The sequence below is a fragment of the Dama dama genome, chromosome 14 (assembly GCF_033118175.1).
Source record: "Dama dama isolate Ldn47 chromosome 14, ASM3311817v1, whole genome shotgun sequence".
Classification (NCBI taxonomy): Eukaryota; Metazoa; Chordata; class Mammalia; order Artiodactyla; family Cervidae; genus Dama; species Dama dama.
In genome coordinates this window covers 38,732,112-38,755,799 of record NC_083694.1, presented here as the reverse complement: position 1 = coordinate 38,755,799, position 23,688 = coordinate 38,732,112, and the positions used below count along the sequence as shown (strand labels likewise).

The window sequence follows — 23,688 nt, the reverse complement described above, 5'->3', positions numbered from 1 at the left end:
CCGGGTGTTTCACGGTCGTTGTGTATCTTCACACTTGGTGCTGTTCCCTCTCCATGGTAACCCCTCCCCCATCCTTCAGGGTCTTTTACACATTTCCCCCTATCCCTACCCCAAAGCCTTTCCTCAGTTTCCCAGTTGAATTTGATGAACTGCTTTTAGAACTCCCAGTCCTTCATCTCCCTTGCGGAGAGACGTCATTCTGTTTTTTAATCTGGTGTTTTATCCACCTCGGTAGATGGAATGTTCCTTGAGGACAGGTTCTGTGCAATCTTCCTCCTTATTATTAGCACCGCAACAGCACCTGTTTTTTGAATACCCACTGAGTGCCAGGTACTAGGCCTTGAATTTAATTGCAGAATCTTGCTGAAACCTTCCTTATAGCAGCTCCTAAAAGGTGGTCTTCTCATTTAGAGATGTGGAAGCCGAGTCTCTGAGAGGTTACGACATTTCCCAGGATTGTAGAACTGGAGGGTGGGGGGTGAGGAGACTTGAATACAGGTCTGCCTGATTCCAAAGCCCTCCTCACTCTACTCCCCCCGTGCCTGTGTCCCCTCCTGCCCCCAGCCGGGTCCCTGGCACTCGGGGATGTCCAGTTACATTGGATGTAACAGAACCAGTTGCAGAAAGAGCCCCAAGGAGACTTGAACTGACGGCAGGTGCAGGAGAATCACTTTGCCAGCTGGGTTTTTGCTTCCTTTAAAAGCTGTATGTGCCAGCTGGTGTGCAATGCATCTTTCATTCATCTAGTCATTCATTCGACAAAGAAATGCCAGTAAAGCTGACAGGTTAGGTGGGCGATTGGTGCCGTCTGATGGGGGTGGGCAGGACCCCAGCTGTCTAGCTTTCTGTTGTTGCTGGGAGGGGGTTGAAGGGACCTCTACCTGCTGGGTGACCTACCTTCCCCTGGAAGTCCTGAGGCTGAGGGGCCTCTGTTTGCCTTATTATTTGCTTGGGGCCAGCTTCAATTAGGGGAGAGGTTGGGGGCCCTCAGTTTGGCCTAGAGATATCGGCCTTTGGTGGAGATGGGTGACCCAGGGCACCTGCTGTCCTATTCGCCCCTATCTGAGACCCCAGAGGGAAACCTCCTTGCTGGCTGAGGATGTGGCCCTCACTGTGGTCTTGGGGCCTGGCCCAGTGGCTCCTGGAGCACTCTTCTTTTCCAGGGCTGGGAGACATTTACGGTCTTGACCATCAGTGCTTCCTGGAGGAGTAGCCAAGAAGGATGGAGGGGGAGAGATTTACTGCCATCCGTGGGGTGTTTGTGTGTGTGTGAGTTACCTTCAGCTCTACACATCAACTTAGTTCTCAGCTTTATACGATGCTGGCTGCTTTTCTGTTGTTCAGATGTGCGAAACACACACACTTGCCTCAGGCCCTTTGCACTTGCTTCCAATGTTCTCCTCTGGTCTCGTTCCTGTACTTCCTTCTGCTCAAATGAATTCTTCTCAAGGGTGCCTTTTCTGGCCAACTTACATAAAAGCTCCCCTCCAGATACTCTCACTCCCATAATCTGCTTTGTTTTTTTATATAACACTCCTGGCTTATTAAATTTCTTTCGCTTGCATTGTGTCTTTCTACTCGACTGTTAAGTAAGGCAGGGACTTGTTCACTACTGTAGACTCATAGCCTAGAAGAGGATTTCTTATTCTCGGTGCTCTTAACCCTTCGGCTCGGTGGTTCTGTGGGAGTTGTCCCGAGAGTTGTAGGATGTTTAGCAACGTCCTTGACCTCTACCCACGAGATGCCAGCAGCACTGGTCCTTCAGATGTGATGGCTGGAAATATCCCTTGATAGGGCTTCCCTGGTGGGCAAGTGGTTAAGACTCTGTGCTTCCACTGCAGGAGGCACAGGTCTGATCTCTGGTGAGGTGACTTTTGCATGCTGTGAGGCTCAGCCAAAAAAAGAAAAAAAATGTCTCCAGATACTGCAAAATGTCCCCTGGGGGAGAAATTACCCCAATTGAGAACCGCTGGCTTAGAACACTGCCTGACATGTAGTTAGTGCTAAAAATATTGAATTAATGTCCGAAAATATTCATCTGACCTTTATAATGACCCTGTTTTTTAGATGAGATAGCTGAGTTTGAAGAGCCAATGGTGGCAGGTGGGGCTGGGCTCCAGTTTGTCTCCTCTCTGGGGTGATTCTCTGGGCTCTTCCTCTGCTCTGCTGGTCTGCTGAGGCTAGCAGTGCTCTCCCCAAAGTGCTCACCCGCCCACATCCCCCTCTCGGCTCGTGACAGGGCCACCCACTGGCAGTGACTCAGGAACCCAGGAAGCATGTGATTTGCCCGGAAGCAGGCAGGGAGGGAAGCCAGGGGTTTAGGATAGAGCGAGGGGTGCTACCGAGGGAAACAGGAACAAAGCAGAGATGCTGTGACTCCCGCTTTGGGACATCCCATCAGGCCCCACAAAAGCAATATTGATGACTTAGAAGAAGGGCTCTGGCCTCAGAGATGGACAGACCTTGGCTCACCCATTACTTTTCTGTTTATAGACTGTGTGACCTTGACATATCTGTCCATCTATGGACGCCTGCCTTTGTGTTCCCATCTGTAAAATGGGAATGATCCCTCACCTTTCTGGCTGGTTGTCAGGATTAAAAAGTGCTTTCTAAGTTGTGCAGCCCATTGGCAGTTGTTAGAGCATCTGTGGCTTTGCTGGACCTGGGAGTCCCCGTGGAGTCAGATCCCCAGGGCCCCGCGGTAGGGGTGGCAGACCTCCCTGTGCCCAGAGCTCCTGCCCAGAAAGAACAGTTTCCCTCCTGCCCGCCTTCTAGCTCTGCTTCCTGCTCAAGACCCCCTTCCTGGGGCCACTCACACCACCTGCCCAACTGCCTGGCCTCAGGAGCCCGGTGTGTGGCAAATGCTAAGGGGTCAAGGAAATCCTCCCCTCCCCCCACTCCTTTCAGTGAGTGACAGGTGCTGGATCTTATTTGAGGGTGAACAAGGGGGACACGGGGCATAGAATAGGGGAGTCTCATGACCTTGCTGCGGAGAGGATGCAGAAGGCCTCGACTTTCTCACCATCAGCAAGATGGGCATGGGATGACTCCAGACTGCCTTTAAAATCTCTTCCATCTTTGACCTCTACAATCTGGAAGATTCTGTTTACTTGTAACCCTGAGAATGGGAAGCCCTGTGAAGGCTCTTCTGAGGTCATGCTGTCCATGGCTGCCATTCTCCAAGTGGCTTCTGAGATAGCAGGGCCCTGATAAAGGAGCACTGGCCTGGGGGCCAGGAGACCAGAGTTTCCATCTGTGCACTGACGTACTGGCTTACTGTATGACCTTGATCGGGTTACTTAACCTCTCTGGGCCTAAGCACCCCTATCTCTATAAAACCTAACAGCACTGATCCTAACACACTCTTGGAGTGCTGGAGAAGTATCAGCTTTGTTTGTGCTTGACACAGGCCACAGACTGGGGGCGAGGGGGTTTAAGAGTTTTCCCAGGAAGGAGAGTCCTTCCCTCCCCACCATTAATATCTCTGCTTCTCAATCTATCTGCTTGCTGACCTCAATCCCACTTGCTTTGCCTGGAATGATTTCCCTGACTCAGGCCGCAGTAGCATCAAGGCTGCTGGTCAGCTTGCAGCCAAGACAAGATGCACAACCCTCAGGCAGAGTAGGCTCCACGGGTTTCCCACCTCCCTACCCCTTATGACCTAGTTAGCCCCTCTTAACGTTCAGGCACTTCGGGGCTGAAAGTCTGTGCTGTGGGCATCACTGGACCTGCTGCCTGGGATCCCGTAGGTAAAGGGAAGCCTTGAGTGGGGAGAGCGCGTTCCTTGAAGAAGTATTTGTCCCTGTGATACCTCTGCACAGCCATCCCCCTGGTTCTGAGTCCCCGGGCTTTGGGCATGAGCACCCCCCTGCTGAGATGTTGACTGTGGGGTTGGGACTTCGGAGCCCACAGTCAGTTTCCACTGTGTCTTGTTGTGAGGTCACAGGTGGTGGTGACATCACTGTGGTTTGGGGCTCTCGAGGTGCGTGCACAGGAAGAGGAAGTGTCTGTTCATGGAGAGGGGTTTGCAGGAGTTGATTTCCACTGCCCCAAGTTTGAGCAGTGCTGGGGGAGGGGCTGGGGGGGGCAGGGCAGCTGTCCAGGAGTCCCCAGCTCTGTCTCTGCCCTGGTGTCCTGTTGATCGTGTCAGATCGCCCTACCTCTCAGCTTCTGTGTCTTCTTTGCACGGGAGGAGGGCTTGGAACAGGCTGCATCTGGGTTGTCGCCTGCGGAGGTTGAGGATCACGATACTACCCTGTGTTACTAGAACAAGACCTGTTAGCTAGCCCATGAGGCTGCAGAGCCCACCTCCCTGGCCCCGGGTGGGCCAGGTACCCTCCTACTCTTGGGAGCAGACACTGAGTGGGCATGTGTGGGAACAGTTGGCAGCCCAGGGTGACTTCAAGGGACACGGGTGGATCCCTTTGGCCAGCAAACTGCTGGTCCGTCCCTGGCTTCGGAGCCGGGACCCTAGGTTGATTCAGTGCTCTGACCGAAGATGGGGCAGAAATCCCCAGGGGCTTTTGTTTTCCTCTGCCGTCCAGACAGCAGCCCACCTGTCTGTTTCCATCTAAGCCCGGCCCTGTGGTGGGTATGGCTGATGTGGCCACAGATTCAGGGAATTGAGTGGGCCGGAGGTTGAGAGTGGCTTGGGGAGGGAGTTGGGGCAGGGAGGCTGTGGATGGGCATCTTCCAGGCCATTCACAGAAAACCTTCTCCAGTGCCTTTCAGGAGAGATGCCCAAGACGACGGAAGTGAGCAGAGCGTGGAGCCGGGAGTGGGGGTCCCGGGCCCAGCCGTGGCTTGGCCTCCAGTTTCAGAGGGCTTGGCCAGTTCTCTTCTCCTCGCTGACCCTCAGCAGACACCAGCACACCTGGCTCACTCCCTCTCTAGAGTCCTTCAGTGCTGACTGTTAGATGGGGAAGAGGGGAGATGGTGGGGAGGGTTGGTGTCTTCGGGCAGGAGGTGGCCTGCCACTCTGGCCTCCGTGAGGCTCCGGCTCAAAGCCGAGGTCTGGACTTGACAGTGACTCTTGAGGAAGGGCCCCAGCACGTGGCTTCAGTTAGCAGGACCCCCGCCAGCATCCAGGGCACCCCTCCCTGCCCACTGCTGCCGACCCAGAGTCCTGCTTCTGTCTGTCACGCGTGCGCAGAGGCTCCAGGTTCATTCAGGTTGTCCCTGGTGAGCCTGTCCCCTCCTGCTCTGCATTCACAAGCCCCCAGTCCTGCTGCTTCCTGTCCTGTCCTCCCGGCTCTCTCAAGCCCCCATCCCCCACCTCATGTGATGATCCCCTATCCTCTCTCCCCTCCTCCATCACCCCATGTCTTCACTCTCTTCCTGACCTGGCCCCTTGATCCCCTCCATCTTTTCTTGTCACCTTCCTGATTCTGTCCACCACATTCCTCTTCCTGCAGTGACCACATGGGATCTTTCTAAAAGCTGAGCCCTGGAGGGTGGCAAGATTGGGCTGAATAGATAGTTGGAGGATGGATAGCAGGGAACAGTGGCTAGACTCAATTAAGCAACAGCCTTGTTAGACGCAGTGATGGTACTTGAGGCTATAAGCTGGTGGTGGTTTAGTCACTCAGTCGTGTCCAACTCTTGTGACTCCCATGAACTGTAACCCACCAGGCTCCTCTGTCCATGAGATTTCCCAACCAAGAATACTGGAGTGGGTTGCTATTTCCTTCTTCAGGGGATCTTCCTGACCCAGGGATCAAACCTGCATCTCCTTTCTTGAAGGCGAATGCTTTATTGCTGAGCCACTAGGGAAGCCTGAGGCTATAGGCTATTCAGGATCAATTGTACAAAATTTAAAAATTAAAACATTGTAGCAGCTATAATTTTTGGAGCATTTACTAAGCACTTTACTTGTGTTATCTCATTTAATTCTCACAGATGTCCCTTGAGGTATATACTGAGGTTTTTAAACCTCGTTTATTGAAAAAAAAAAAAGCAAAACACCTTTGATGCTTCCCTCCAGTAAGAAAGGAGTCTGGATTCAAACCCAGGCATCTTTGTCCCAGTGTCCATGCTTTCAGCTGCCCCACTCACTTTGAATCAGGAGTTGAGTTAACCGGGAGCCACCGAGAGTTTTTGGACAAGGGAGTGACCAGAGCAGAGGGTGTATTAGGAAGATCACTTAGGCCTCAATGGGGAGGACAGGCTGTTACTGTAGTTTAGGCAAGAACTCTGGGCTGATGGAGTGGCAGCAGAGCAGGAAGGACGAATCGAAGGCTTCAGGAAGGAGGTGGGCTTTGGATTGGACTAAGACCTAGAGTGGGGGCAGAGGACTGGGGAAGAAGGGGGAGCTGGCCTTCTCCACCCCTTCCTGCAACATGAGGCCCCTCTGGCCTTAACTGTGCCCCTGCAAACTGACTGTGGACCATGTCAGCCCCCTGTGTTCCTGGAGCTCTCATGGTCAGCTCCAGGTGAGCCCGGCCTCAGTCACCCTGGCCGCTGCTGGAGTGGACCTACTCCACTCCAGGCTGGGCAGGGCTGGCCTGAGCATCTCTGGTGTGAAATATGATGAGTCCTACCGTGGGCAGAGGGGCAGGACTCCTGGGGGCCTGCTTGCCTCTGCTGCCAGGACCTCAGGACCTTCTCCCTGGTTTGGTTTTCCTCTCTGTGGTGAGGTGGGGAGAAAAGGGACCCCCCCCCCCCCCGGTCACTTCCCTTTGAAGGCTGGGAGAGTACAGTGAACCCTGAGCTAGGACTGATGGCCAGTGGGTGCTTCGTGAGTGCCAGGCAAGGGTCTAGTGCATCATTTGCCCCCAGTGATATCTGTCCTTGAGGCCACCAGGGGAGGGGTCACCGGTATCATCCCCATTTGATAGGAGAGTCAATCAAGGCACAGAGGTTAAGCTCTGGGCTCAGGCTCTCAGCTCTCTAGAGGGCAGAGCCAAGAGTCCACCCCAGATGGCTCCCTCCAAGCTCCAGCTTAAACTAGCCCCCGGATGTCACAGTGGTTGCCGCGGCCGTGAGGGGCTCTGCCAGCCTGAGGATGCCACCCTCTCTATAAATATATGCCCATTTCCTGCCCAGTTCTCATGCTGTAGCCCCAGCTCATTTCAGCTAATTGGAAACGAAAACTTTTGCTTCTGTTAAACAATTCAGCATCTATTAGGTGCACACCCCTCCCCCCGCCGCTGTGGGCTGTGCACTGGCCTGGGCGTGGAGCCGTGAGTAATAAAAACCTAACGAAATAATGCTCAGTTTTTACTGCTGCCGGGCACGGTGCTGAGCATGCCACACGCCTTGGCCCAGTGAATCATAACAGCCCCATGAGGTGGGCACTGCTTTTGTCCCCATTTCAGAGATGGCGAAACTGAGGCTGGTGAGTGACAGGGCTGGGACCGAAACCTGATGTCTTGCTCAGAGCTCACGCTAGAGGGTGCAGACACAGTGGGAAGATACAGGGAAGCAAATAATTTAACCAAGAAGTGGTCTGGGCAGTAGAGAGATAAACCCAGGTTGTCATTGGAGCCCTCAGGGAACCTCTGACCCCCCAGAGAACGTTTCCTTGAGATGATAGTAGAGAGGACTCTTTTTTTTTTCTGGAGTATCAATTTTACTTTACAATTTTGAGGAAAAGCATTATTTTCACATTAAAACTAATCTATAGCTAGCACAGTGCTGTGAATCTACTATGCTCCAATAAAAATTTTAAAAAACCAAAAAAACAAACGTATATATTATGGCATGACATAGAAAAGTTTCATGGTAAAACATAAGACTTAAAAATTTCATGTTGTTAGAGCCAGCATATTTGAACTCCTTCCTTAGATTACTTTTCTTTCTTTTCCATTAAGGTATCCTTTGGTGGAAAAGTCTGAGTAGTGTTGATGTAGTAGACTTGGCAGTTAAGGAGACCTGATTTCTAGGTCTGACTAGTGGAGAGGACTCTTGAAAGAAGCCCAAGAGTTGGCCCTGCGATGGGGAGGATACTGGGGCAGAGGGAGCAGCAGGAGGAGGCCTGGAAGAGGGGGAGGGACCCAGAGGGGACAGTGCAGGGTGAAGACAGGGTGGGAGATGCTGGCATGGCCCGGGCAGTGACCTCCAGGCACCAAGCTGAGAACATTGAGCTTGGGCCAGACTTGGTGTAGGAAGGTGACATCGGGTCTGTCTGGAAAGCCTGGGGACCAAGAAAGAGTAAGGAGGTTGTAGGTAGCAGAGAGATGCTCAAGGCGGGGCTGAGAGAGATTGAGGAGGTGATAGGGCCGGTCCTGGGGGGTGTGTGTTGGGGGGATGGAAAGGGTTGGGGATGCTTTTTGCAACTAGACTGAGTGTTCCTTAGGGGCAGGGACCACACCCTGTTATCTTTGTACCCCGGTGCTTAGAACAAAGTGTGGCCCCAAGAACCGGATACCAGCCTGGGCTTCCTGTCTGCCCCCAGCTCACTTCTAACGCGACATCACAGGCAGTGGGCCAGGAGTGGGATGTGTCACCCGGGGCCGCCGCCTGTGATGTGGTCAGTCCTCCTGACGCAGGTGCCCCTCGCCTCCGTGACGGCAGACGAGCCTCCACCGCCTGGCTCCGGCGTCACCGCCCTGTAGGCTGCACCCCGAAGTCGGTGGGGCTCCTGAGAATCCCCTAAGATCTAGGCCCAAATGGCTTTGCTGTGTCTCACTGTGCGTTGAGGCCCCCAGGGACCTGCCATGGAAATGATATGGTTTCTCTATTGGTTGAAACCGGTTTCCATCTGTGCGTGGATCCCTGGGTCCTTGGGCAGATGCTTCTGCTCTTCCCCAGGCTGTGCTGTCTGCCCTGGGATCCTGGAGACCCTTTTGCCTTGCTCACTGTGTGTTCTCCAGGTGGTCACTCTCCCTCTCTGGGCCCCTCGTCTCTAAAATGAGGCAGCAAGAGAAGATGCCGGGGCTAAGACTATCTGAGGACACCAAGGGAGAGGTGGCTGAGACTAGCTCCTGTCTGCTACTTGTTGGCTGTGCGGTCCCAGACATGGTGTAGCCTCTGTTTCTGCATCTCTAAAATGGGGTGATGCTGACCTCATTGTGTTGGTTCAGAGATTAAACAGTGCCTGGGAATGTCCCCAGCACTGTCTGCACACAGTAGGTGCTTCTCCTGGGTCTGAACAGCCTCTCTGTTCCCCCTACTCTGTGAAAAAGAGAAGTTTTGAGGGGCATGTGCTACTCTGCAAGCCTGAAGCTTCCTCCGTGGCTTCCTCTCCTATCGTGTCCCCTTCCTGGTCTCACTGTGCCCAGGGATGCTCCCGGGGGAGGCTTGGAGTTGGACCCCTTCCCAAGGGTACTGGCATCTAGGGTGAGGGGGTCTCCAGAAAATCAAGAAGCCTTGGAGACCCCCACAGTGCTGCATCAGTATGCTGGCAGGAAGGGCTGAAGGTCTGTAGATTTTGTGCTTTCAGATGCTTTCAGATGCCACAGTCTTGGTGGCAGCCTCTTCTTCCTCCTCCCCAAGGCCTGTCCTTCTCTGCCTTCCCCTCTCACAGTCTATTTATAAATAGGAGAAGGGGCTGGGAGCCCAGACTCTGGGGTGCCTGCAGAGTCTTGTTCGGGGAGCAGCGAGGCAGGAAGTCAGCTGGTGCAGGGTTGCCCAATTCCCCAAAAGAGAGTGCTGACTCAGGCTCCAGAATCAGAGGGACCTGCCTGGTGCCCTGGCCCTGATGTTGCTGGATGGGCCACAGTGCAGTGCCTGTCTTGCCCTGGTCTCCCTCCTCAGGCCTGGCTAGCTGCCATTTCTGGTCCTCTAGGGTGAGAGTGGGGAGGGGTGGGGAGGGAAGGGAGCAGAGGAGAGAGAATTCATGCCTAACTCACCAGGTAAGTCTGGTCCCTCTCTAGCTATGCCCTCCTGCACACCTGTGTGGCTTGCCTCCTTTTAAGGACTCACAGCCACATCCCTGTCCCTTAGCCTGGACACTGTGTCCTCTGGCCACTTAACAGACCCCTGGCCCCTGGGCTTTGGTCACTTGCCCAAACTCTTTATTTTGGGGTCCCCTCACCGCTCCAGGTGAGGTCCTCTTGAGTAATGACCCTTGGAGACCTCCTACATCTGGCCTGCCTTCTCCCCCCTCTGCTCCAAGGAGGCTCACTCCACTGTCCCACAGCTGACCTGCCATGGTCTCCTGATCTTAGGCTTCTTGAGGAATGGGCTGGGGCCAGCCTGAGGGTGACCACAAAATTCCAAGGGTCACAGGTCCGCTTCCCCAGACTTCCCTTCTAGGAGGGAAGGAAGCCTGCATGGGCTGCCCAGCACCTCACCAGAACTGGGTAGTCTGTTTCCAACAACTTGTCCTTGGCTTGTCTGATCTCTGCTGAAACCAAGGCAGAGAGAATGCCCAGTTCCAATATGCCATCTGACACAAGTCCACACCATGTGCAGACCCTTAGAGTTTCCCCTGGGTCTCCTGGGAGTCTGGCAGAAGCTGATGGACCCCAGTTAAGAGCCCCCCACCCCCGGCCTGTGTGCCTATGATAACCCGGGGAGGAGGAGGCAGGCAAGGTGTTATGTCACCATTTTATAGGTGACAGTGTTGAGGCTCAGAGAGAGTAAGTGATGCCCCTAGGACCAGCTCATGCACCCAGACCCTCTGAACTAAGGTCACTGCTACTCCTGTGATGCTAGGTGTCTGTGTACCTGGGAGGATGGACATCTCCAACTCCCCTCCTTCCAGAGCCCATCTGCTCAGGCTTTCCTCACCTGGGAGAAGGTTTGAGGGACAGCTGGGCTGGGAAGCCCGCCTCCCAGCCCTCAGTCTTGCCTCATATCCCAGCCCCCACATCCCAGGTCATTCAGTTTTTCCGTCTCTCACATGGGTGGCCCACCCGCCCACCCCATCCTCCTGAGGTCTTGGGAAGGGGCTGAGCTTTTTGATACTCATCTTTAAGGAGGCAGAGCTAGGACCTCTCTGGTGGCTCAATGGTAAAGAATCTGCCTGCCAATGCAGGAGACATGGGCTTGATCCCTGGTCTAGGAGGATCCCACATGCCTCAGGGCAGCTAAGCCTGTGTGTCACAGCTAGTGAGCCTGTGCTCTAGAGTCCGGGAGCTGCAAATACTGAGCCCACGTGCCGCATCTGCTGAAGCCTGAGGGCCCTAGAACCCGTGATCTGCAACAATAGTAGTCACCACAATGAGAAGCCCGCACACCACATCTAGAGAGTAGTCCCTGCTTGCCGCACCTAGAGGAAAAAGCCTGTGCAGCAACAAAGACCCTGCATAGCCAAAAATAAATTAAAAGTTAAAGAAAAAAAGAAAAGCCAGAGCTGGAAAGAGCTTAGAACCTCAACTAGGCCACACAGCCATATTACAGATGAGGAAACTGAGGCACAGAGAAACCTGTTAACCACCCAGAGTGGGGAAGCTGCCTGAGTCGGGGAGGGAAGACCTTTGGGGTGGGCCCTGTGGCGGGGAGGGTTAAGATCCAGTCTTCCTGGGGTGGGGAAGAAACACAGGGCTGGAGGTGAGGAGACCTCTTGGAGGCTCAGTTTTCTCATCTGTGGCTGGGGAATAATAACAGTACGGACCTCACAGCGCTGGGCTGAGGAGTCAGGGAGACAGTAATGTATGTGCGCAGCTCTGCCCGAGGCAAACTTTCAGGAGCGGGTGCTGCTGTGTCTGTCTCCCAGCGCCCTGCCACCGCTGCCTGGCCCCCTGGCTGTGCGTGGAACACATGGAGCACGTCCTTGCTGGAGCCCCTTGTCTCACCTGGCTTTTCCATTCTCCTTAGCTCCTGCTACCCCTCCCCATTTTCCGCCATGTGTGTCTGTGTCTCCCCCACAAGAGTCCAGCTTCCTGGGGCAGGGACTTGCATGTGTCTGATGCCGAGTGCCCACCACCTAGAACCACCTGCGTGCCGTGTGTTTGTTGAACAAATGAACGTTTCCTCCTTGGCCCGTGTCTTTCTCCACCACTAAATGGGAGGTTGTCTGAGATGATCTCTTAAGGTTCCAGCTCAGCCCATCCTGAGCTGCTGTGCCTCCATCCTGCTCCCACTTCTGGGTCCTTTCTCCTCCTCATTAGCTCCCACGTGTCCCTCTGGCATCTGGCACAACCGTGGATTAGTTGGGCCAACCCTCCCTACTCACAGACTCTTACCTTTGAGCGTTTGGTGGCCTCGCTCCTGCTTGCTTCTGAGAGGTCAAAAGCCCGGTGACTCAGGCAGGTCTGAGCAGTGCTGGGTCTCAGATGCTGGAGGTCCCTGCCTGCTGCCGGAGACTGGCTCTTCTGAGGTTCCTGCGTGGTCACCTGGGAAACCAGCTCGGAGCTGAAGTCAGAGGATGTTGGCCTGAAGCTGAGGGAGGTCCCCTGCACTGGTGTGTGTGTGTGAGAAAGAGAAAGAGAGGGACTGAGAAAGAGAGAGAGCGCCCATGTGAGCCAGCGCCCACATGAGCCAGCGCCCACATGAGCCAGCGCCCCAGGCTCTGCTCAGCATGAAGGTGGATGAACAGGAGCTGGTGGCATGGTGGTGACTCAGGGCAGAGGGCAGATCCCAGGAGCTGGCCCCTTCAGCTGTCCTGAGGAGGGGGCCAAAGATTTCTCCAGTGGAACCAGAGTAAGGGTCACATCGCATCTCCACCTCTCCCCTCCCAGACCTCAGACATGTGACTGCATCTCCCTGAGCTGTGAAATTGGCACATACCTGCTAAGGGGTGGGAGTGAGATCTTAAAAAGTGCCCGCAGCCAGGCCTGACAAATAGTTGGTGCCTAATGTGTATCTAGTTTTTTTCACATCCTTCTTGAAGGGCCAAAGCTGGAGGAGTGATGGAAGCACATGGTGGGAGAGGGTTTGGGTGGTGCTTGGGGTCCTGGGTCTGTGTTCAGGGAAGGGGAGCTTGGGCCCCCCAAGAGAAGGGAGGCAGGTTAGGGGCAGCGGGCATATGACCTTGGGTGCATCACTTTACCTCTGGAGCATCTGTGAAATGTTGGGGAGGAATCTCTGTAGGTGGAGCACGTACAGTTGCTCCTGGGATGTAGAGGAGATGGAGCTGCAGACTCCGATGTGAAGCTGCTCTGAGGCCTGAGGTGGATGAAGTGTGGGCCCTAATGGCCCCTTGTGCACAGTCCTGCCAGCAGCCAGGCCCTGGCATGGCCTTTGGGAAACCCCAGGAGGCGGGTTTACTTCTGTCTCCATTTTCCCATTTGTGAAATGGGTACAATCAGATGTGCCTTACGCATTGGATGTTAGATTCTTCCTTCCCGTTCTTCCTCCTTCCTTCCTTCCCTCTATCATCATCTCTCCCTTTCATATCTGTCTATCCATCCATCATCCCTCCATCCATCATCCATTCATCATCTGTCTTCTCCAATCTCCCCCTAAACACACACACACACACACACACACACACACGGTCACAGGTCACCCACCTGTTAAATGGGTGGTTAATGCTCATCAGTAAGGTCCAAGTTTTTACTCGGGGACACTGTATTTTGAAAGGTCAGGTCTGCTAAGCATGCTGAGTGAATCCAGTACTAGCCAATTCATTTCCTCATTTTAAAATGTCAGTCAGGCTCTCCTGTAGGTGGATGTTGTGTGGCTCTGAGCCTCCCGGACCCCAGACAAAAGAACTGGAAGCTTGCATAGCCCTAAGTTTCCCAGAGGCTGCTCACCATGTTCTGGGGGCCTCCAAGGACCCTCAGCTTTTACGGCTGCTTTGCTGACCTGAGGCCCAACTTGCAGGGCTGTGCTTTGGCCTGATCTCTGCTCTAGTGAGCAGGGCAATGGAGGGAGTGACCTTTTGTCCCGCTCTGCAAGGGGCTTTCTGTTCCTCATTGTTTAGCCATGACATGGCAGTATTTTTTTTTTTTTTTGTCCAAGAGGATAAACAGGCGTCAAGATGACTTAAAGGAGAGCTGACCTCCTCTGCCCGCTTAGGCTGGAGTCAGAGAGGCAAGAGGAAGTGTAGGGAAGATCTTTCATAGCAAGATTCAGACAGGAAAAGACCTGGGATGAGAGGCCTCAGGAAGGCCACTCCGGGCAGTGACCGGGGGCCCCGGGGGTCCGGCTGCCTGCCTTTGTCCCGGAACCCTTGCCCTGTGGGTGGAGAGAGAGGCCAGACTTGGCCACAGCAGGGCCCTTTCCCGTCAGATCCTCTGGGCCCTGACAGGAAATCCTCCCCCAGGGAGGGCAGGCCTCCCTGGGCTGCATCTTGGGGAGGAGTCCTTCCCTGCCAGAAGCTGCGGGGCCTGTGGCTCTCAGGGCCCGCAGGGGTGAGGGGCTCCCCTAGTTACACCGAAGGTGCTTGTAGGGAAGAAGCCCACTGTGCACAGGGTCCTTGAGACCTGTGCCTGTCCCCATGGAGGGCAGGGGGCTGGAGGGAAGGAGCTGTGGCTTCTCCCTGTCTGATGGGGGAGGCTGCTGCCCGGGGTGTTCAGTCTGAGCCGGAGGAACAGCAGGCTGCTGCAAGGGGCATGGCGGGGACAGACCAGCCCTCCCATTCCATGTGGTGAATGCACAGGTGAATGTTGGAGTGAAGGGGGCTGCGGGCAGCACAGTTCTGTGGTTTTGGGGCTCCCGCAGCCTCCGCCCTGACCCATCCCCAGGTCATCTTGCTCCAGCCTGTGTGCCGGTCAGGTTTGCTCAGCAGCGGGGCATCAGAATCACTTGGGCAGGTTTTCTTCTTTTTTCTTTTCCACAGTACAGCTTTCTGGGCCCACCCCTGGGCTCCTGACCGTTTGTTGGGGAGGGAGTTGGCATTATAACAGACCCTTCCAAGGTGCTTTGGAAACACGCAGTGCCACACAGTCCCCCCAGCCACCTCCAATACATGGGAGGAGCCCTGAGAAGGGGCTTTGCTTCAGGACCAAACAGGAAAGGGAGAAGCACCAGGACTCTGTGTGTGTGTGTGTGTGTGTGTGTGTGTGCACGCGCGCATGCATGAGTATACACACATGTGTATGCACAGGCATCAGAGCAGGCTGGGAGGACAAGAAGGTACCTCATTTCAGCCCCATGAGATGATTGTTAGAAGGGGGCATATTCAGTGTTTAAGGAGAGCCCAGAGCAGGAGGAACCTGAATCAGCCTGGGGGAGTCAGGGAAGGCTTCCTGGAGGAGGCATTACTCACCTGGAAGGATGAAGGGGTGATTACCAGGTGCAGGAGGAAAGAGGGCACAATCTAGGCATGGGCACCTTGTGCTGGGCTCTGATTCCCTGGAGAAGGAAATGGCAACCCACTCCCGTATTCTTGCCTGGAGAATCCCATGGACAGGGGAGCCTGGTGGGCTACAGTCCATGGGGTTGTAGAAGAATGGGACGTGACTACGGGACAGAGCACTGCGGTTCTCTGTGACTGAGGCCACCACCTTCTGGGAGGCTTCAGGGCCTCACATCTGCCGGGTGTAGGGTTAGGAGCCGGCCCCACCCTCTGGCCAGCTGCCTCGGTGTCTCCTCCTGCAGACGTGAGTGTGCTCCACTGAGGGGGGTGAAGAGGAGGTTAAAGAAAGCACCTCTTCTTCCTCTATCTGCCTGCCTCATCAAAGGGAGAAGTCCCCACATGGATAGAACTCCAGGAGGGAGAAAGCCAAACACTTGCCGGGCACAGATGGGGCTGTGGGAGTCCATGCTGATGGCTCTCCTTCCCTTCCCCCTTCCAGGCTGGGTTTACCCCCTACATCCCGGAGCCCGGAAGCTCATGCCGGCAGCAAGAATTCTACAACCAAAAGATCCAGATGTGCTGCAGCAAATGTCCACCAGGTAAGGGGTGGCCGCTGGGGCCCTGGCCTTCAGCCTGGCTGGGTCCCTGGGCGCCAGTGCCCTGAAGAGAGTCAGTGTGTGCGGGGGTTAGGGGGTCAGGGTCATGGCCCTAGACTCTTAACTGAGCTCCCTCTGGTTCCGTGAATCGACCCCCACGGTCCCTCTTGCTTCTGGGCCGTTGCACATGTCTTTCTCTCTGCCTGGCACACTTCCCAGCAACCTTCCCCGGCTGCACACCCGTTGATCCTTTAGACCTCTGACGGCCCCCTCCTCCAGGAAGCCTGCCCGCACTGCCTGGCCAGATCGGGCTCTTCCTTTGAGCTCCCGCTGGCCCTTGGCAGCCCCCATGGCAGCAGCTCTTTTTACACTGTGATCATGGCCTGGATCTCCTCTATGGCCCCCACTGTGCGCTACTTAGAACAGGGACTGTGTGGCTTGTTCTTTGCTGAATCCCCAGCACCTGGTACAACACCTGACACATAGCAGGTACTCGGTGCATATTTGATTGAATCAGTGACTGCTGCCCATTTCACAGGTGGTGGCCCTGAGGCCTCATCCCAGTTGGGAGAGCCAGGCAGCCCAACTCCCAGGGCTGTCCATCCACTCATTTGTTTATATATTCATCCCTGTAATGTTTATAAAGCATCTGCTAAGTGTCAGGCACTGAATGCTGGGAACACGACAGAGAGCAGGGCAGGCAAAGTCCTCACCCTCATGGATTTTGCATTCTAACCAGGACATAAGACAGATAAACCAATAGAGGAGACAGACGTGTGGTCTGTGAAGGAAGCAAGACAGGGCAGGGCAGATGGAGGCAGAGTGGGATGTGCTGGTCATGGAAGACCTTTCTGAGGAGCTGACTCGTGGGCAGAGATGTGCAGGAGGTGAGTCATGCAGATATACGGGGGGACAGCCCTGCAAAGGCCCTGAGGTTGTTAGCTTGTTTGGTGTACTTGGAGAATAGGCAGGCCAGTGTGTGGCCCCAAGTGAGTTAGCAGGGACCATGGTAAGGAGTTTAGATTTTATTCTGCAGGATCTACAAAGCCACTGGAGAGCTTTGAGCCATTAGCTTGAGATGTGGGCAGGCACAAATGCACCTGTCACCATGGCCATTTTAAGAGATCCCAGGGAAGGGACTCTTCTTTCTTCTGTTAACTGGCAGGATCTCTGTAAGAAGGCACTTGAATAGCACAGCAGTGAAGGTGCAGTATAGGAATGGGGCTCAGAAGAGAAACTTCTTCAAGGTTTGCCTGGGTGTTCTCCATCGCCTGGCACATCTTTGAGGCCCCAGGAGTCCCATGGCCTCATCCTTGATAGAATACCAGGGATGACTGCTGCTGCCTTTTTTTTTTTTTTTTTAACCTTTCTTAGATGAAGAATTTCAGCCAACTATAAAGAAGAAAGGATAAGACTTCCCTGGTGGTCCAGTGGTTAAGACTTTGCCTTCTAATGCAGGGGCTATGAGTTCCATCCCTGGTCAGGAAGCTAAGATCCCACATGCCTTGTGGCCAAAAAGCAAAGCATGAAACAGAAGCAATCAATAAAGACTTTAAAAATGGTCCACATAAAAAAAAATTTTTTTTTAATAAGAACTGGTAAACCAGTTCTTACTGAAGTGTTATTGACTGATAATCGGCAGTTCCAATGGTGGAATTCCAGGTACCTGAAAAGAGCAGAAAAGGAAGGGTTAGTCACTTAATCGTGTCCAACTCTTTGCAACCCCGTGGACTATATCCCACCAGGCTCCTCTGTCTATGGAATTCTCCAGGCAAAAATACTAGAGTGAGTAGCCATTGCCTTCTCCAGGGAATCTTCCCAACCCAGGGATTGAACCTGGATTTCCTGCATTGCAGGCAGACTTTTTACCATCTAAGCCACCAGGCAAGCCCTAAAAAAGAGCAGAGAGGAAGATATTTTAGGAGCACTTTAGGGTTCAGAGATGGAGTGATGGCTGGTACACGCTAGATGGGAGATGATGCAGGAGTTGAAACTCTATCAAAGAGCCTCCCAACTAGGCCTCAGAACTCTGGGGCGCTGGAGGACAGAGGATGAGCCTGGGTCCTGGCAGAAGCCACCCCCGGCCCCATTGCCTTCCTCCACTGAGACTTCTGGCCTTCACTTTTTCAGGCTTCCGTGTACAGTCTTCATGCAACACGACCTCAGACACTGTATGTGCCTCCTGTGAGAGCAGCACATACACCCAGCTCTGGAACCTGGTCACTGCGTGCTTTAGCTGTAACTCGCGCTGCAGCTCTGGTGAGTTGGCTCAGAGTAAGGGGTGGTCCCGGGCATCCTCTCCTGGCCCCCGTGAACTCCAGCCCCTTTGGCCTTGAGCTGGCTGGGCTTATTCTAGACCTTTGTTTTCATACCCGAGGACACATGTACAGTACAGCTCTTCACTGTTTATCATCCTCTTCAATAACCCCTTGGGGCAGGCAGGCCAAGAGCAGCAGTGGGGAAACGGTGCCCGTTGTTAGAGTTGAGGACGTTGTGCCTGGGAAAGTAGGTGTACTTGTTCATACTGTGACCGAGACTCTGTGGCCAGCAGTCTTTATGCCCCTTCCCGAGGCCGGTGCAGAGGTCTGCTGTCTGTGGGTGGTGGGGCTGGGTGGAAAGACAGAGTGGGCGTGGCGATGGGCGTGGCCGGTGGAGGGAGGAGTGACCCTCGGCCGTCTTCTTCCTCTAGACCAGGTGGAAACTCAAGCCTGCACAACGAAACAGAATCGCATCTGCACCTGCAGGCCAGGCTGGTACTGCACCCTGGGGAGGCAGGAGGGCTGCCGGCTGTGTGTAGCGCTGCGCAAATGTGCCCCTGGCTTCGGCGTGGCCAAACCAGGTATGGGGCCAGGGCCAGAGGTCCTTGGGGTACCCCCTTGGGTCTCTCCTTCCTAGGAGCATCATCAGGGCAGCCAGGTGCCGATTACCCATCTGTCCACTCGTCCTGATTCATTCTTCCCTCCAGCCTTCCTGGTCAGGCACCTCCTGTGTGGTAGGCCCTGGGGATCCAGAGATGATCAAATTAAGCCTTAAGCTACTGGAAAGTCAGGTGGTGCCCCAGGAAGACAAAGTCACTAGAATTAGTTAAGGACAGACCACCCAGGGGTGTGTGTGTGTGTGTGTGTGTGTGTGTGTGTGTGTGGTGTGAAGGGGTGGAAGTGCAGACAGAATCTCTCACCTCCTCAAGACTCCCCGGGGCTCCATTTCCCCTGGAGCCAAGGCCCACCTTTTCCATGGCGTATCTGAATTGGTGACAGTTTCCAATTTTTTGTGAAGGAACTGCAACAACAAATGTGATGTGCGCTCCCTGTGGCCCGGGGACGTTCTCGGACACAACATCACACACGGATACCTGCAGGCCTCACCGGAAGTGAGTGGTTGCATCCTCTGGTTCTGGAGGAGCAGGGAGGGGCTATTCCCCCAGTGATCCTGAGGCTTCCAGCACAGATCAGCTGGGCCACAGTGCCTGGGATCTCCCCAGTTACTTCCTTGGGCGGAGGCATTGCCGAGCCTGCTCCAGTGTTAGGACTGGTTTATCTGACAGTGGGCGGGTGGGTCCCTGAACAGCCTGGTGAACAGGAGTTTTGTCCTAGAAGTGAGGGGTGGGGAGCATGGGGATAGGTCGGGTGGGGACAGGAAGGGACAGTCTTGAAAGAGGGTGTGGCATGCAAACTCCCTCCGCTATCCCAGTTGCTGGGCCCCTTGCATGTCAGCCTGGCTCCCATAGGTGAGCCCAGCTACCCTGAGTCATTCAGTCCCAATCACGCCTTCTCCTCCCACAGCTGTAGTTCTGTGGCCATTCCTGGTACCGCATCGACAGATGCAGTCTGCACCTCTGTGGTCCCCACCCGGAAGGTGGCCCGGGGCCCAGCCACCACAAGATCCCAGCGCATGGAGCCGACTCCAGGGTCCAGCACAGCTCCAAGCACCTTCTTCCTCCTCCCAAAAGTCCCAAGTCCTCCAAGTTCCCCAGTGGAACAGCCCAACACAGGGAACATCTCTCTTCCCATTGGTAAGTCTCAAGAGGTCCCGTTCATCTTTGCTCCCTCCCTTCTGTCTTAGCACATGTGTGCTAAGTTGCTTCAGTCGTGTCTGACTCTTTGCAACCCCAAGGGCTGTAGCCTGCCAAGCTCCTCTGTGGGATATCCCAGGCAAGAATACTGGAATGGGTTGCCATTTCCTCCTCCGGGGGATCTTCCCGACCCAGGGATTGAACCCGCATCTCTTACGTCTCTTGCATTGGCTGCCAGGTTCTTTACCACTCGTGCCACCTGGGAAGCCCTCTTAAGAGTCTGACCGAGAGCTTGTTATGGGCTGGACCCTGTGCTCCATCCTGGGATGCAGGTGGCATTGAGACCTGCTTTCTTCCAAGATTTAGCAATGCCACTAAGAATTCCTGGGTGGGGAGGCACAGGGTCCCTGTTTTATCTCAAAGTGGAGATGGTCTTCTGGTTGCCATTTCTGGTGAAACACTAGGCTTTGACAGTGGGCTGGGCCAGGTCACCGTGTTGTGGGCTTCCCTTCTGGACTACACCAGAGGGCTCAAACTTGTGGACCTCAGGCTGAGTGTGGCCCACAGGCGTGTTTTCTTTGGTGCATGGATTTTGGTTTGTTTGTTTTGTAATCAAATTTCAGAGTCTCTGCCCTGGGCTTGTCCCTTGCCAGCCACAGCCCCAGTCATCTTTGGTCATTGACTGACCTAGTACATTTGAGTTTCCTTGGTTTGGCTGGGGCTTCCCAGGTGGCACTAGTGGTTAAGAACCCACCTGCCAATGCAAGAGACGTAAGAGATGCGGGTTCGTTCCCTGGATTGGGAAGATTCCCTGGAGAAGGGCATAGCAACCCACTCCAGTATTCTTGCCTGGAAAATACCATGGAGAGAGGAGCCTGGCAGGCTATATTCCATAGAGTCACACAGAGTCGGACACCACTGAAGTGACGTAGCATGCACACATTGGGTTGTGGTTGCAACCCTTTGGGCTCTCTAGTTGTGGCATGCTGCCTTAGTCGCTCCAAGCCATGTGGGATCTTAGTTCCCCAACCGGGGATGCAGTCCATGTCCCCTGCTTTACAAAGTAGGTTCTTAACCACCGGACCCCCAGGGAAGTCCCAGGTTTACTTTTTGAACTTCTCTTTTCCTTCTAGGACTGATTGTGGGTGTGACAGCATTGGGTCTGCTACTGATAGTTGTCGTGAACTGTGTCATCATGACCCAGAAAAAAAGTAAGATTCAATCCTTCCTTCCTTCCTTCATTTGTTTATTCCCTCATTCAGGGAGTTTTTCTGGAGGGCCCCCTCTGAGTCCAGCACTGGGCACAGCTTTATGGGTCAGACAGAGCTGGGTCTGGTAGACCCTGTTCTTAGGAGCTTAGAGCCTGGGGCAGAGAGCATTTTCCACTAACTCATCTAGTAAGAGGTGAGATGCTATCAGGGCTATCCAAGAGGTGGGAGTCCAAGATTCTTGTCTAGAAATTCTGGGGGATTCAGCCCTTATGGAGCAGGTGGCATCTGAGCTGGGCAAGATTTTGATGGAGACATGAGTATAGGAAAGAGAGGGCATGCAGAGCAGTGGGGTATGGTATGGACAAAGCGGGCCAGGCTGAAGAATGGTGGGTGTTGCGGAGGGGAGGGGAGCAACGTCAGGCCGGCTGGAGGGTTGGGAATGGGGGTTTCTGTGTACCTTGTCTGGTAGGTAATTGCTCCCCCAGGACTGAGCCTACTCTGAAAGCTTCTGCTTGGGCCCCATGCTCCCTCTTAGTTAAAAAAGGTGTGACCTAAGGAAGTTGCTCACTGACTAGTCCCTTTTCTCCTCCCTGCAGAGAAACCCTTCTGCCTGCAAGGAGACGCCAAGGTGGTGAGTGCCCCTCTGCCTGCCCCCTCTGCCTCCATGGTATCCTTCCTGCTGGGCCGGGTTGTCCCATAGGAAGTGGTGAATTCTGTAGGTTGGTCTGTCCAGCCTCAGGCAGGATGCAAAGCCCCAGGAGGCTGCAGAAGGACCGGCCAGGGTCTGTTGTGGGGGCTGATAAAGGTGGCATCTGAGCTGGGCAAGATTTTGATGGAGACATGAGTGCAGGAAGGAAAGGGCAGACTTTCCTGCAGAGCAGCGGGGTGTGTTTGGACAAAGCAGGGCCGGCTGAAGAAGGTTGGGTGTCGGGGAGAGGAGGGGAGCAATGTTGAGCTCAGACAACTGAGCGTGAAAGGCCACATCAGGGAACAGTAAGGATAGGTGGGGTCAGTGGCAAGCATGTGGTCATGGACCCATGCTGTGACCTTGGGCTGACATGAAATTGCTCATGGCTGCTGGTTCCTCACCATTCAGTGTGGACACTGTCTCAGCCCCGCTTGTAGGACTGTGCCTTTCACCCAGCTGGCAGCAATTCCCAGCATCTCCAAGATGTTTACAAAGCACTCCACGTTGTACAGTGGTTTTCAAACTGTGTGCTAGGGTACCCCCGTGTTCCACCAAGGGTCCTGCCTGGGGCAGTGGTGGGGGATCAACTTTGAGGTCGAGATCAAGGCTAGGGGACTGGACCCAGGGCCTCCCCCAACTTCAACCAAAGCAGCTCACTTTTGATCATTTTTATGAAGTAGGATCTGTGCAGGATTTTTGCTAGAAACAGAGCACTGACATTGTATTTCATCAGTTTTCTATCAGGAGGGCATTTGGCTGCAAGTAGCCAAAAGCTTAAGGGTGACTTCAAAGGGCTGTATTTTCTGTCGGGGTGTTGCTGATTGCTGGAATGATTCAGTTGCATTCTCCTGTGAGGCCAGCAGTACCCCAGGCTCTGCCATCTTTAGTGTGTTGGCTTTTATTGTCTTGCCTTTGGCCTGTGTCATAAGATGGTGATCACCACTGCATATGTGACCTCCAGTCTGAGGCAGGAAAAAGAGGGGAAACAGCCAGATGCCATTTTACAGGAAACCAGACACTTTCCTAGAAGCCCTGGGTACATTTCTTCTTTTGTCTTATTGGCCAAATGGTATCACGTGACCACCTCTAGCTGCAAGGGAGGCTGGAAAAGGTGGTGTTTTGCTTTTCTAGCCTTTATGGTGGAGGAGAACTAGAGAGAGGTCTTGGAAATGGGTGTGGGGTGAGCCAGGACACGGTGTGTACTGCAGCCCCATGCCAGGTAGGCAGGGCAGGTTTGTTTTTTTTTTTTTGCTTATTTGTTTGTTTTGGATGTGCTGGATCTTAGTTTTGGCCTGCAGGGTGTTTGCTGTGGCATGCAGGATCTTTTGTTGCAGCACATGGGATCTAGTTCCCTGACCAGGGATTGACCCTGGGCTCCCTGCATTGGGAGCACAGAGTTTTAATTACTAGACTGCCAGGGAAGTCCCTAGGGCAGGTTTTTTACCCAAATTTACAGATGAGGAAACAAGACTCCAGGAGTTCCCTCCATGTCCCCTGTCCTGCTGGGGCAGGGCTTCTCAAACCTGCCTGCCAATTCTTTGTCACAAGGGGCTATCCTGTGTATTATAGCTTTTTCAGTGATATTGTTGGCCTCTCCCTACGCGATGCCAGTAGCACTGCCTCCCAGGAGTGAGAATCAAAGTGTCTCCAGACATTGCAAAATGTTCCCTGGAGGACAGACACCCTCCATTGGGAACCACTGTGCTAGGGGACAGCTCAGCCCTGAGGTTTATACAGGGTTTTGGACTTGGTAGGAACCAGACTGGTTTCATCTCCTGATTGTCCCAACAAGAAAAGAAATACAGAGAGGGAAAGTGACTTGCCCAAGGTCACACAGCATTACATCTCTGGACTCCTGGTTGGTGCTTTTTGACATGCCCTACAGTGAAAGTGAAAGTTGCTCAGTCGTGTCTGACTCTTTGCGACCCCACAGACTATACAGTCCATGGAATTCTCCAGGCCAGAATACTGGAGTGGGTAGCCATTCACTCCCTTCTCTAAAGGATCTTCCCAATCCAGGTCTCCCACATTGCAGGTGGATTCCTGCTGAGCCACGAGGGAAGCCAGACAGAAACACTGGTTTGGAGGTACAAACCATTTCTCGTTCCTCC

At 54.0% G+C, this 23,688-nt stretch overlaps 1 protein-coding gene across 1 annotated transcript in view; it reads left to right on the top strand.

The window, feature by feature from the left end:
- TNFRSF1B (TNF receptor superfamily member 1B) overlaps positions 1-23,688 on the top strand; it is a 35,175-nt gene that overhangs the window by 1,782 nt on the left and 9,705 nt on the right. The window contains exons 2-8 of the mRNA XM_061160359.1: positions 15,570-15,669; positions 17,797-17,925; positions 18,356-18,505; positions 18,943-19,036; positions 19,449-19,678; positions 20,812-20,889; positions 21,486-21,520. Of these exons, the coding sequence (XP_061016342.1) occupies positions 15,570-15,669; positions 17,797-17,925; positions 18,356-18,505; positions 18,943-19,036; positions 19,449-19,678; positions 20,812-20,889; positions 21,486-21,520 (816 nt within the window). The remainder of the gene's footprint in view (positions 1-15,569; positions 15,670-17,796; positions 17,926-18,355; positions 18,506-18,942; positions 19,037-19,448; positions 19,679-20,811; positions 20,890-21,485; positions 21,521-23,688) is intronic.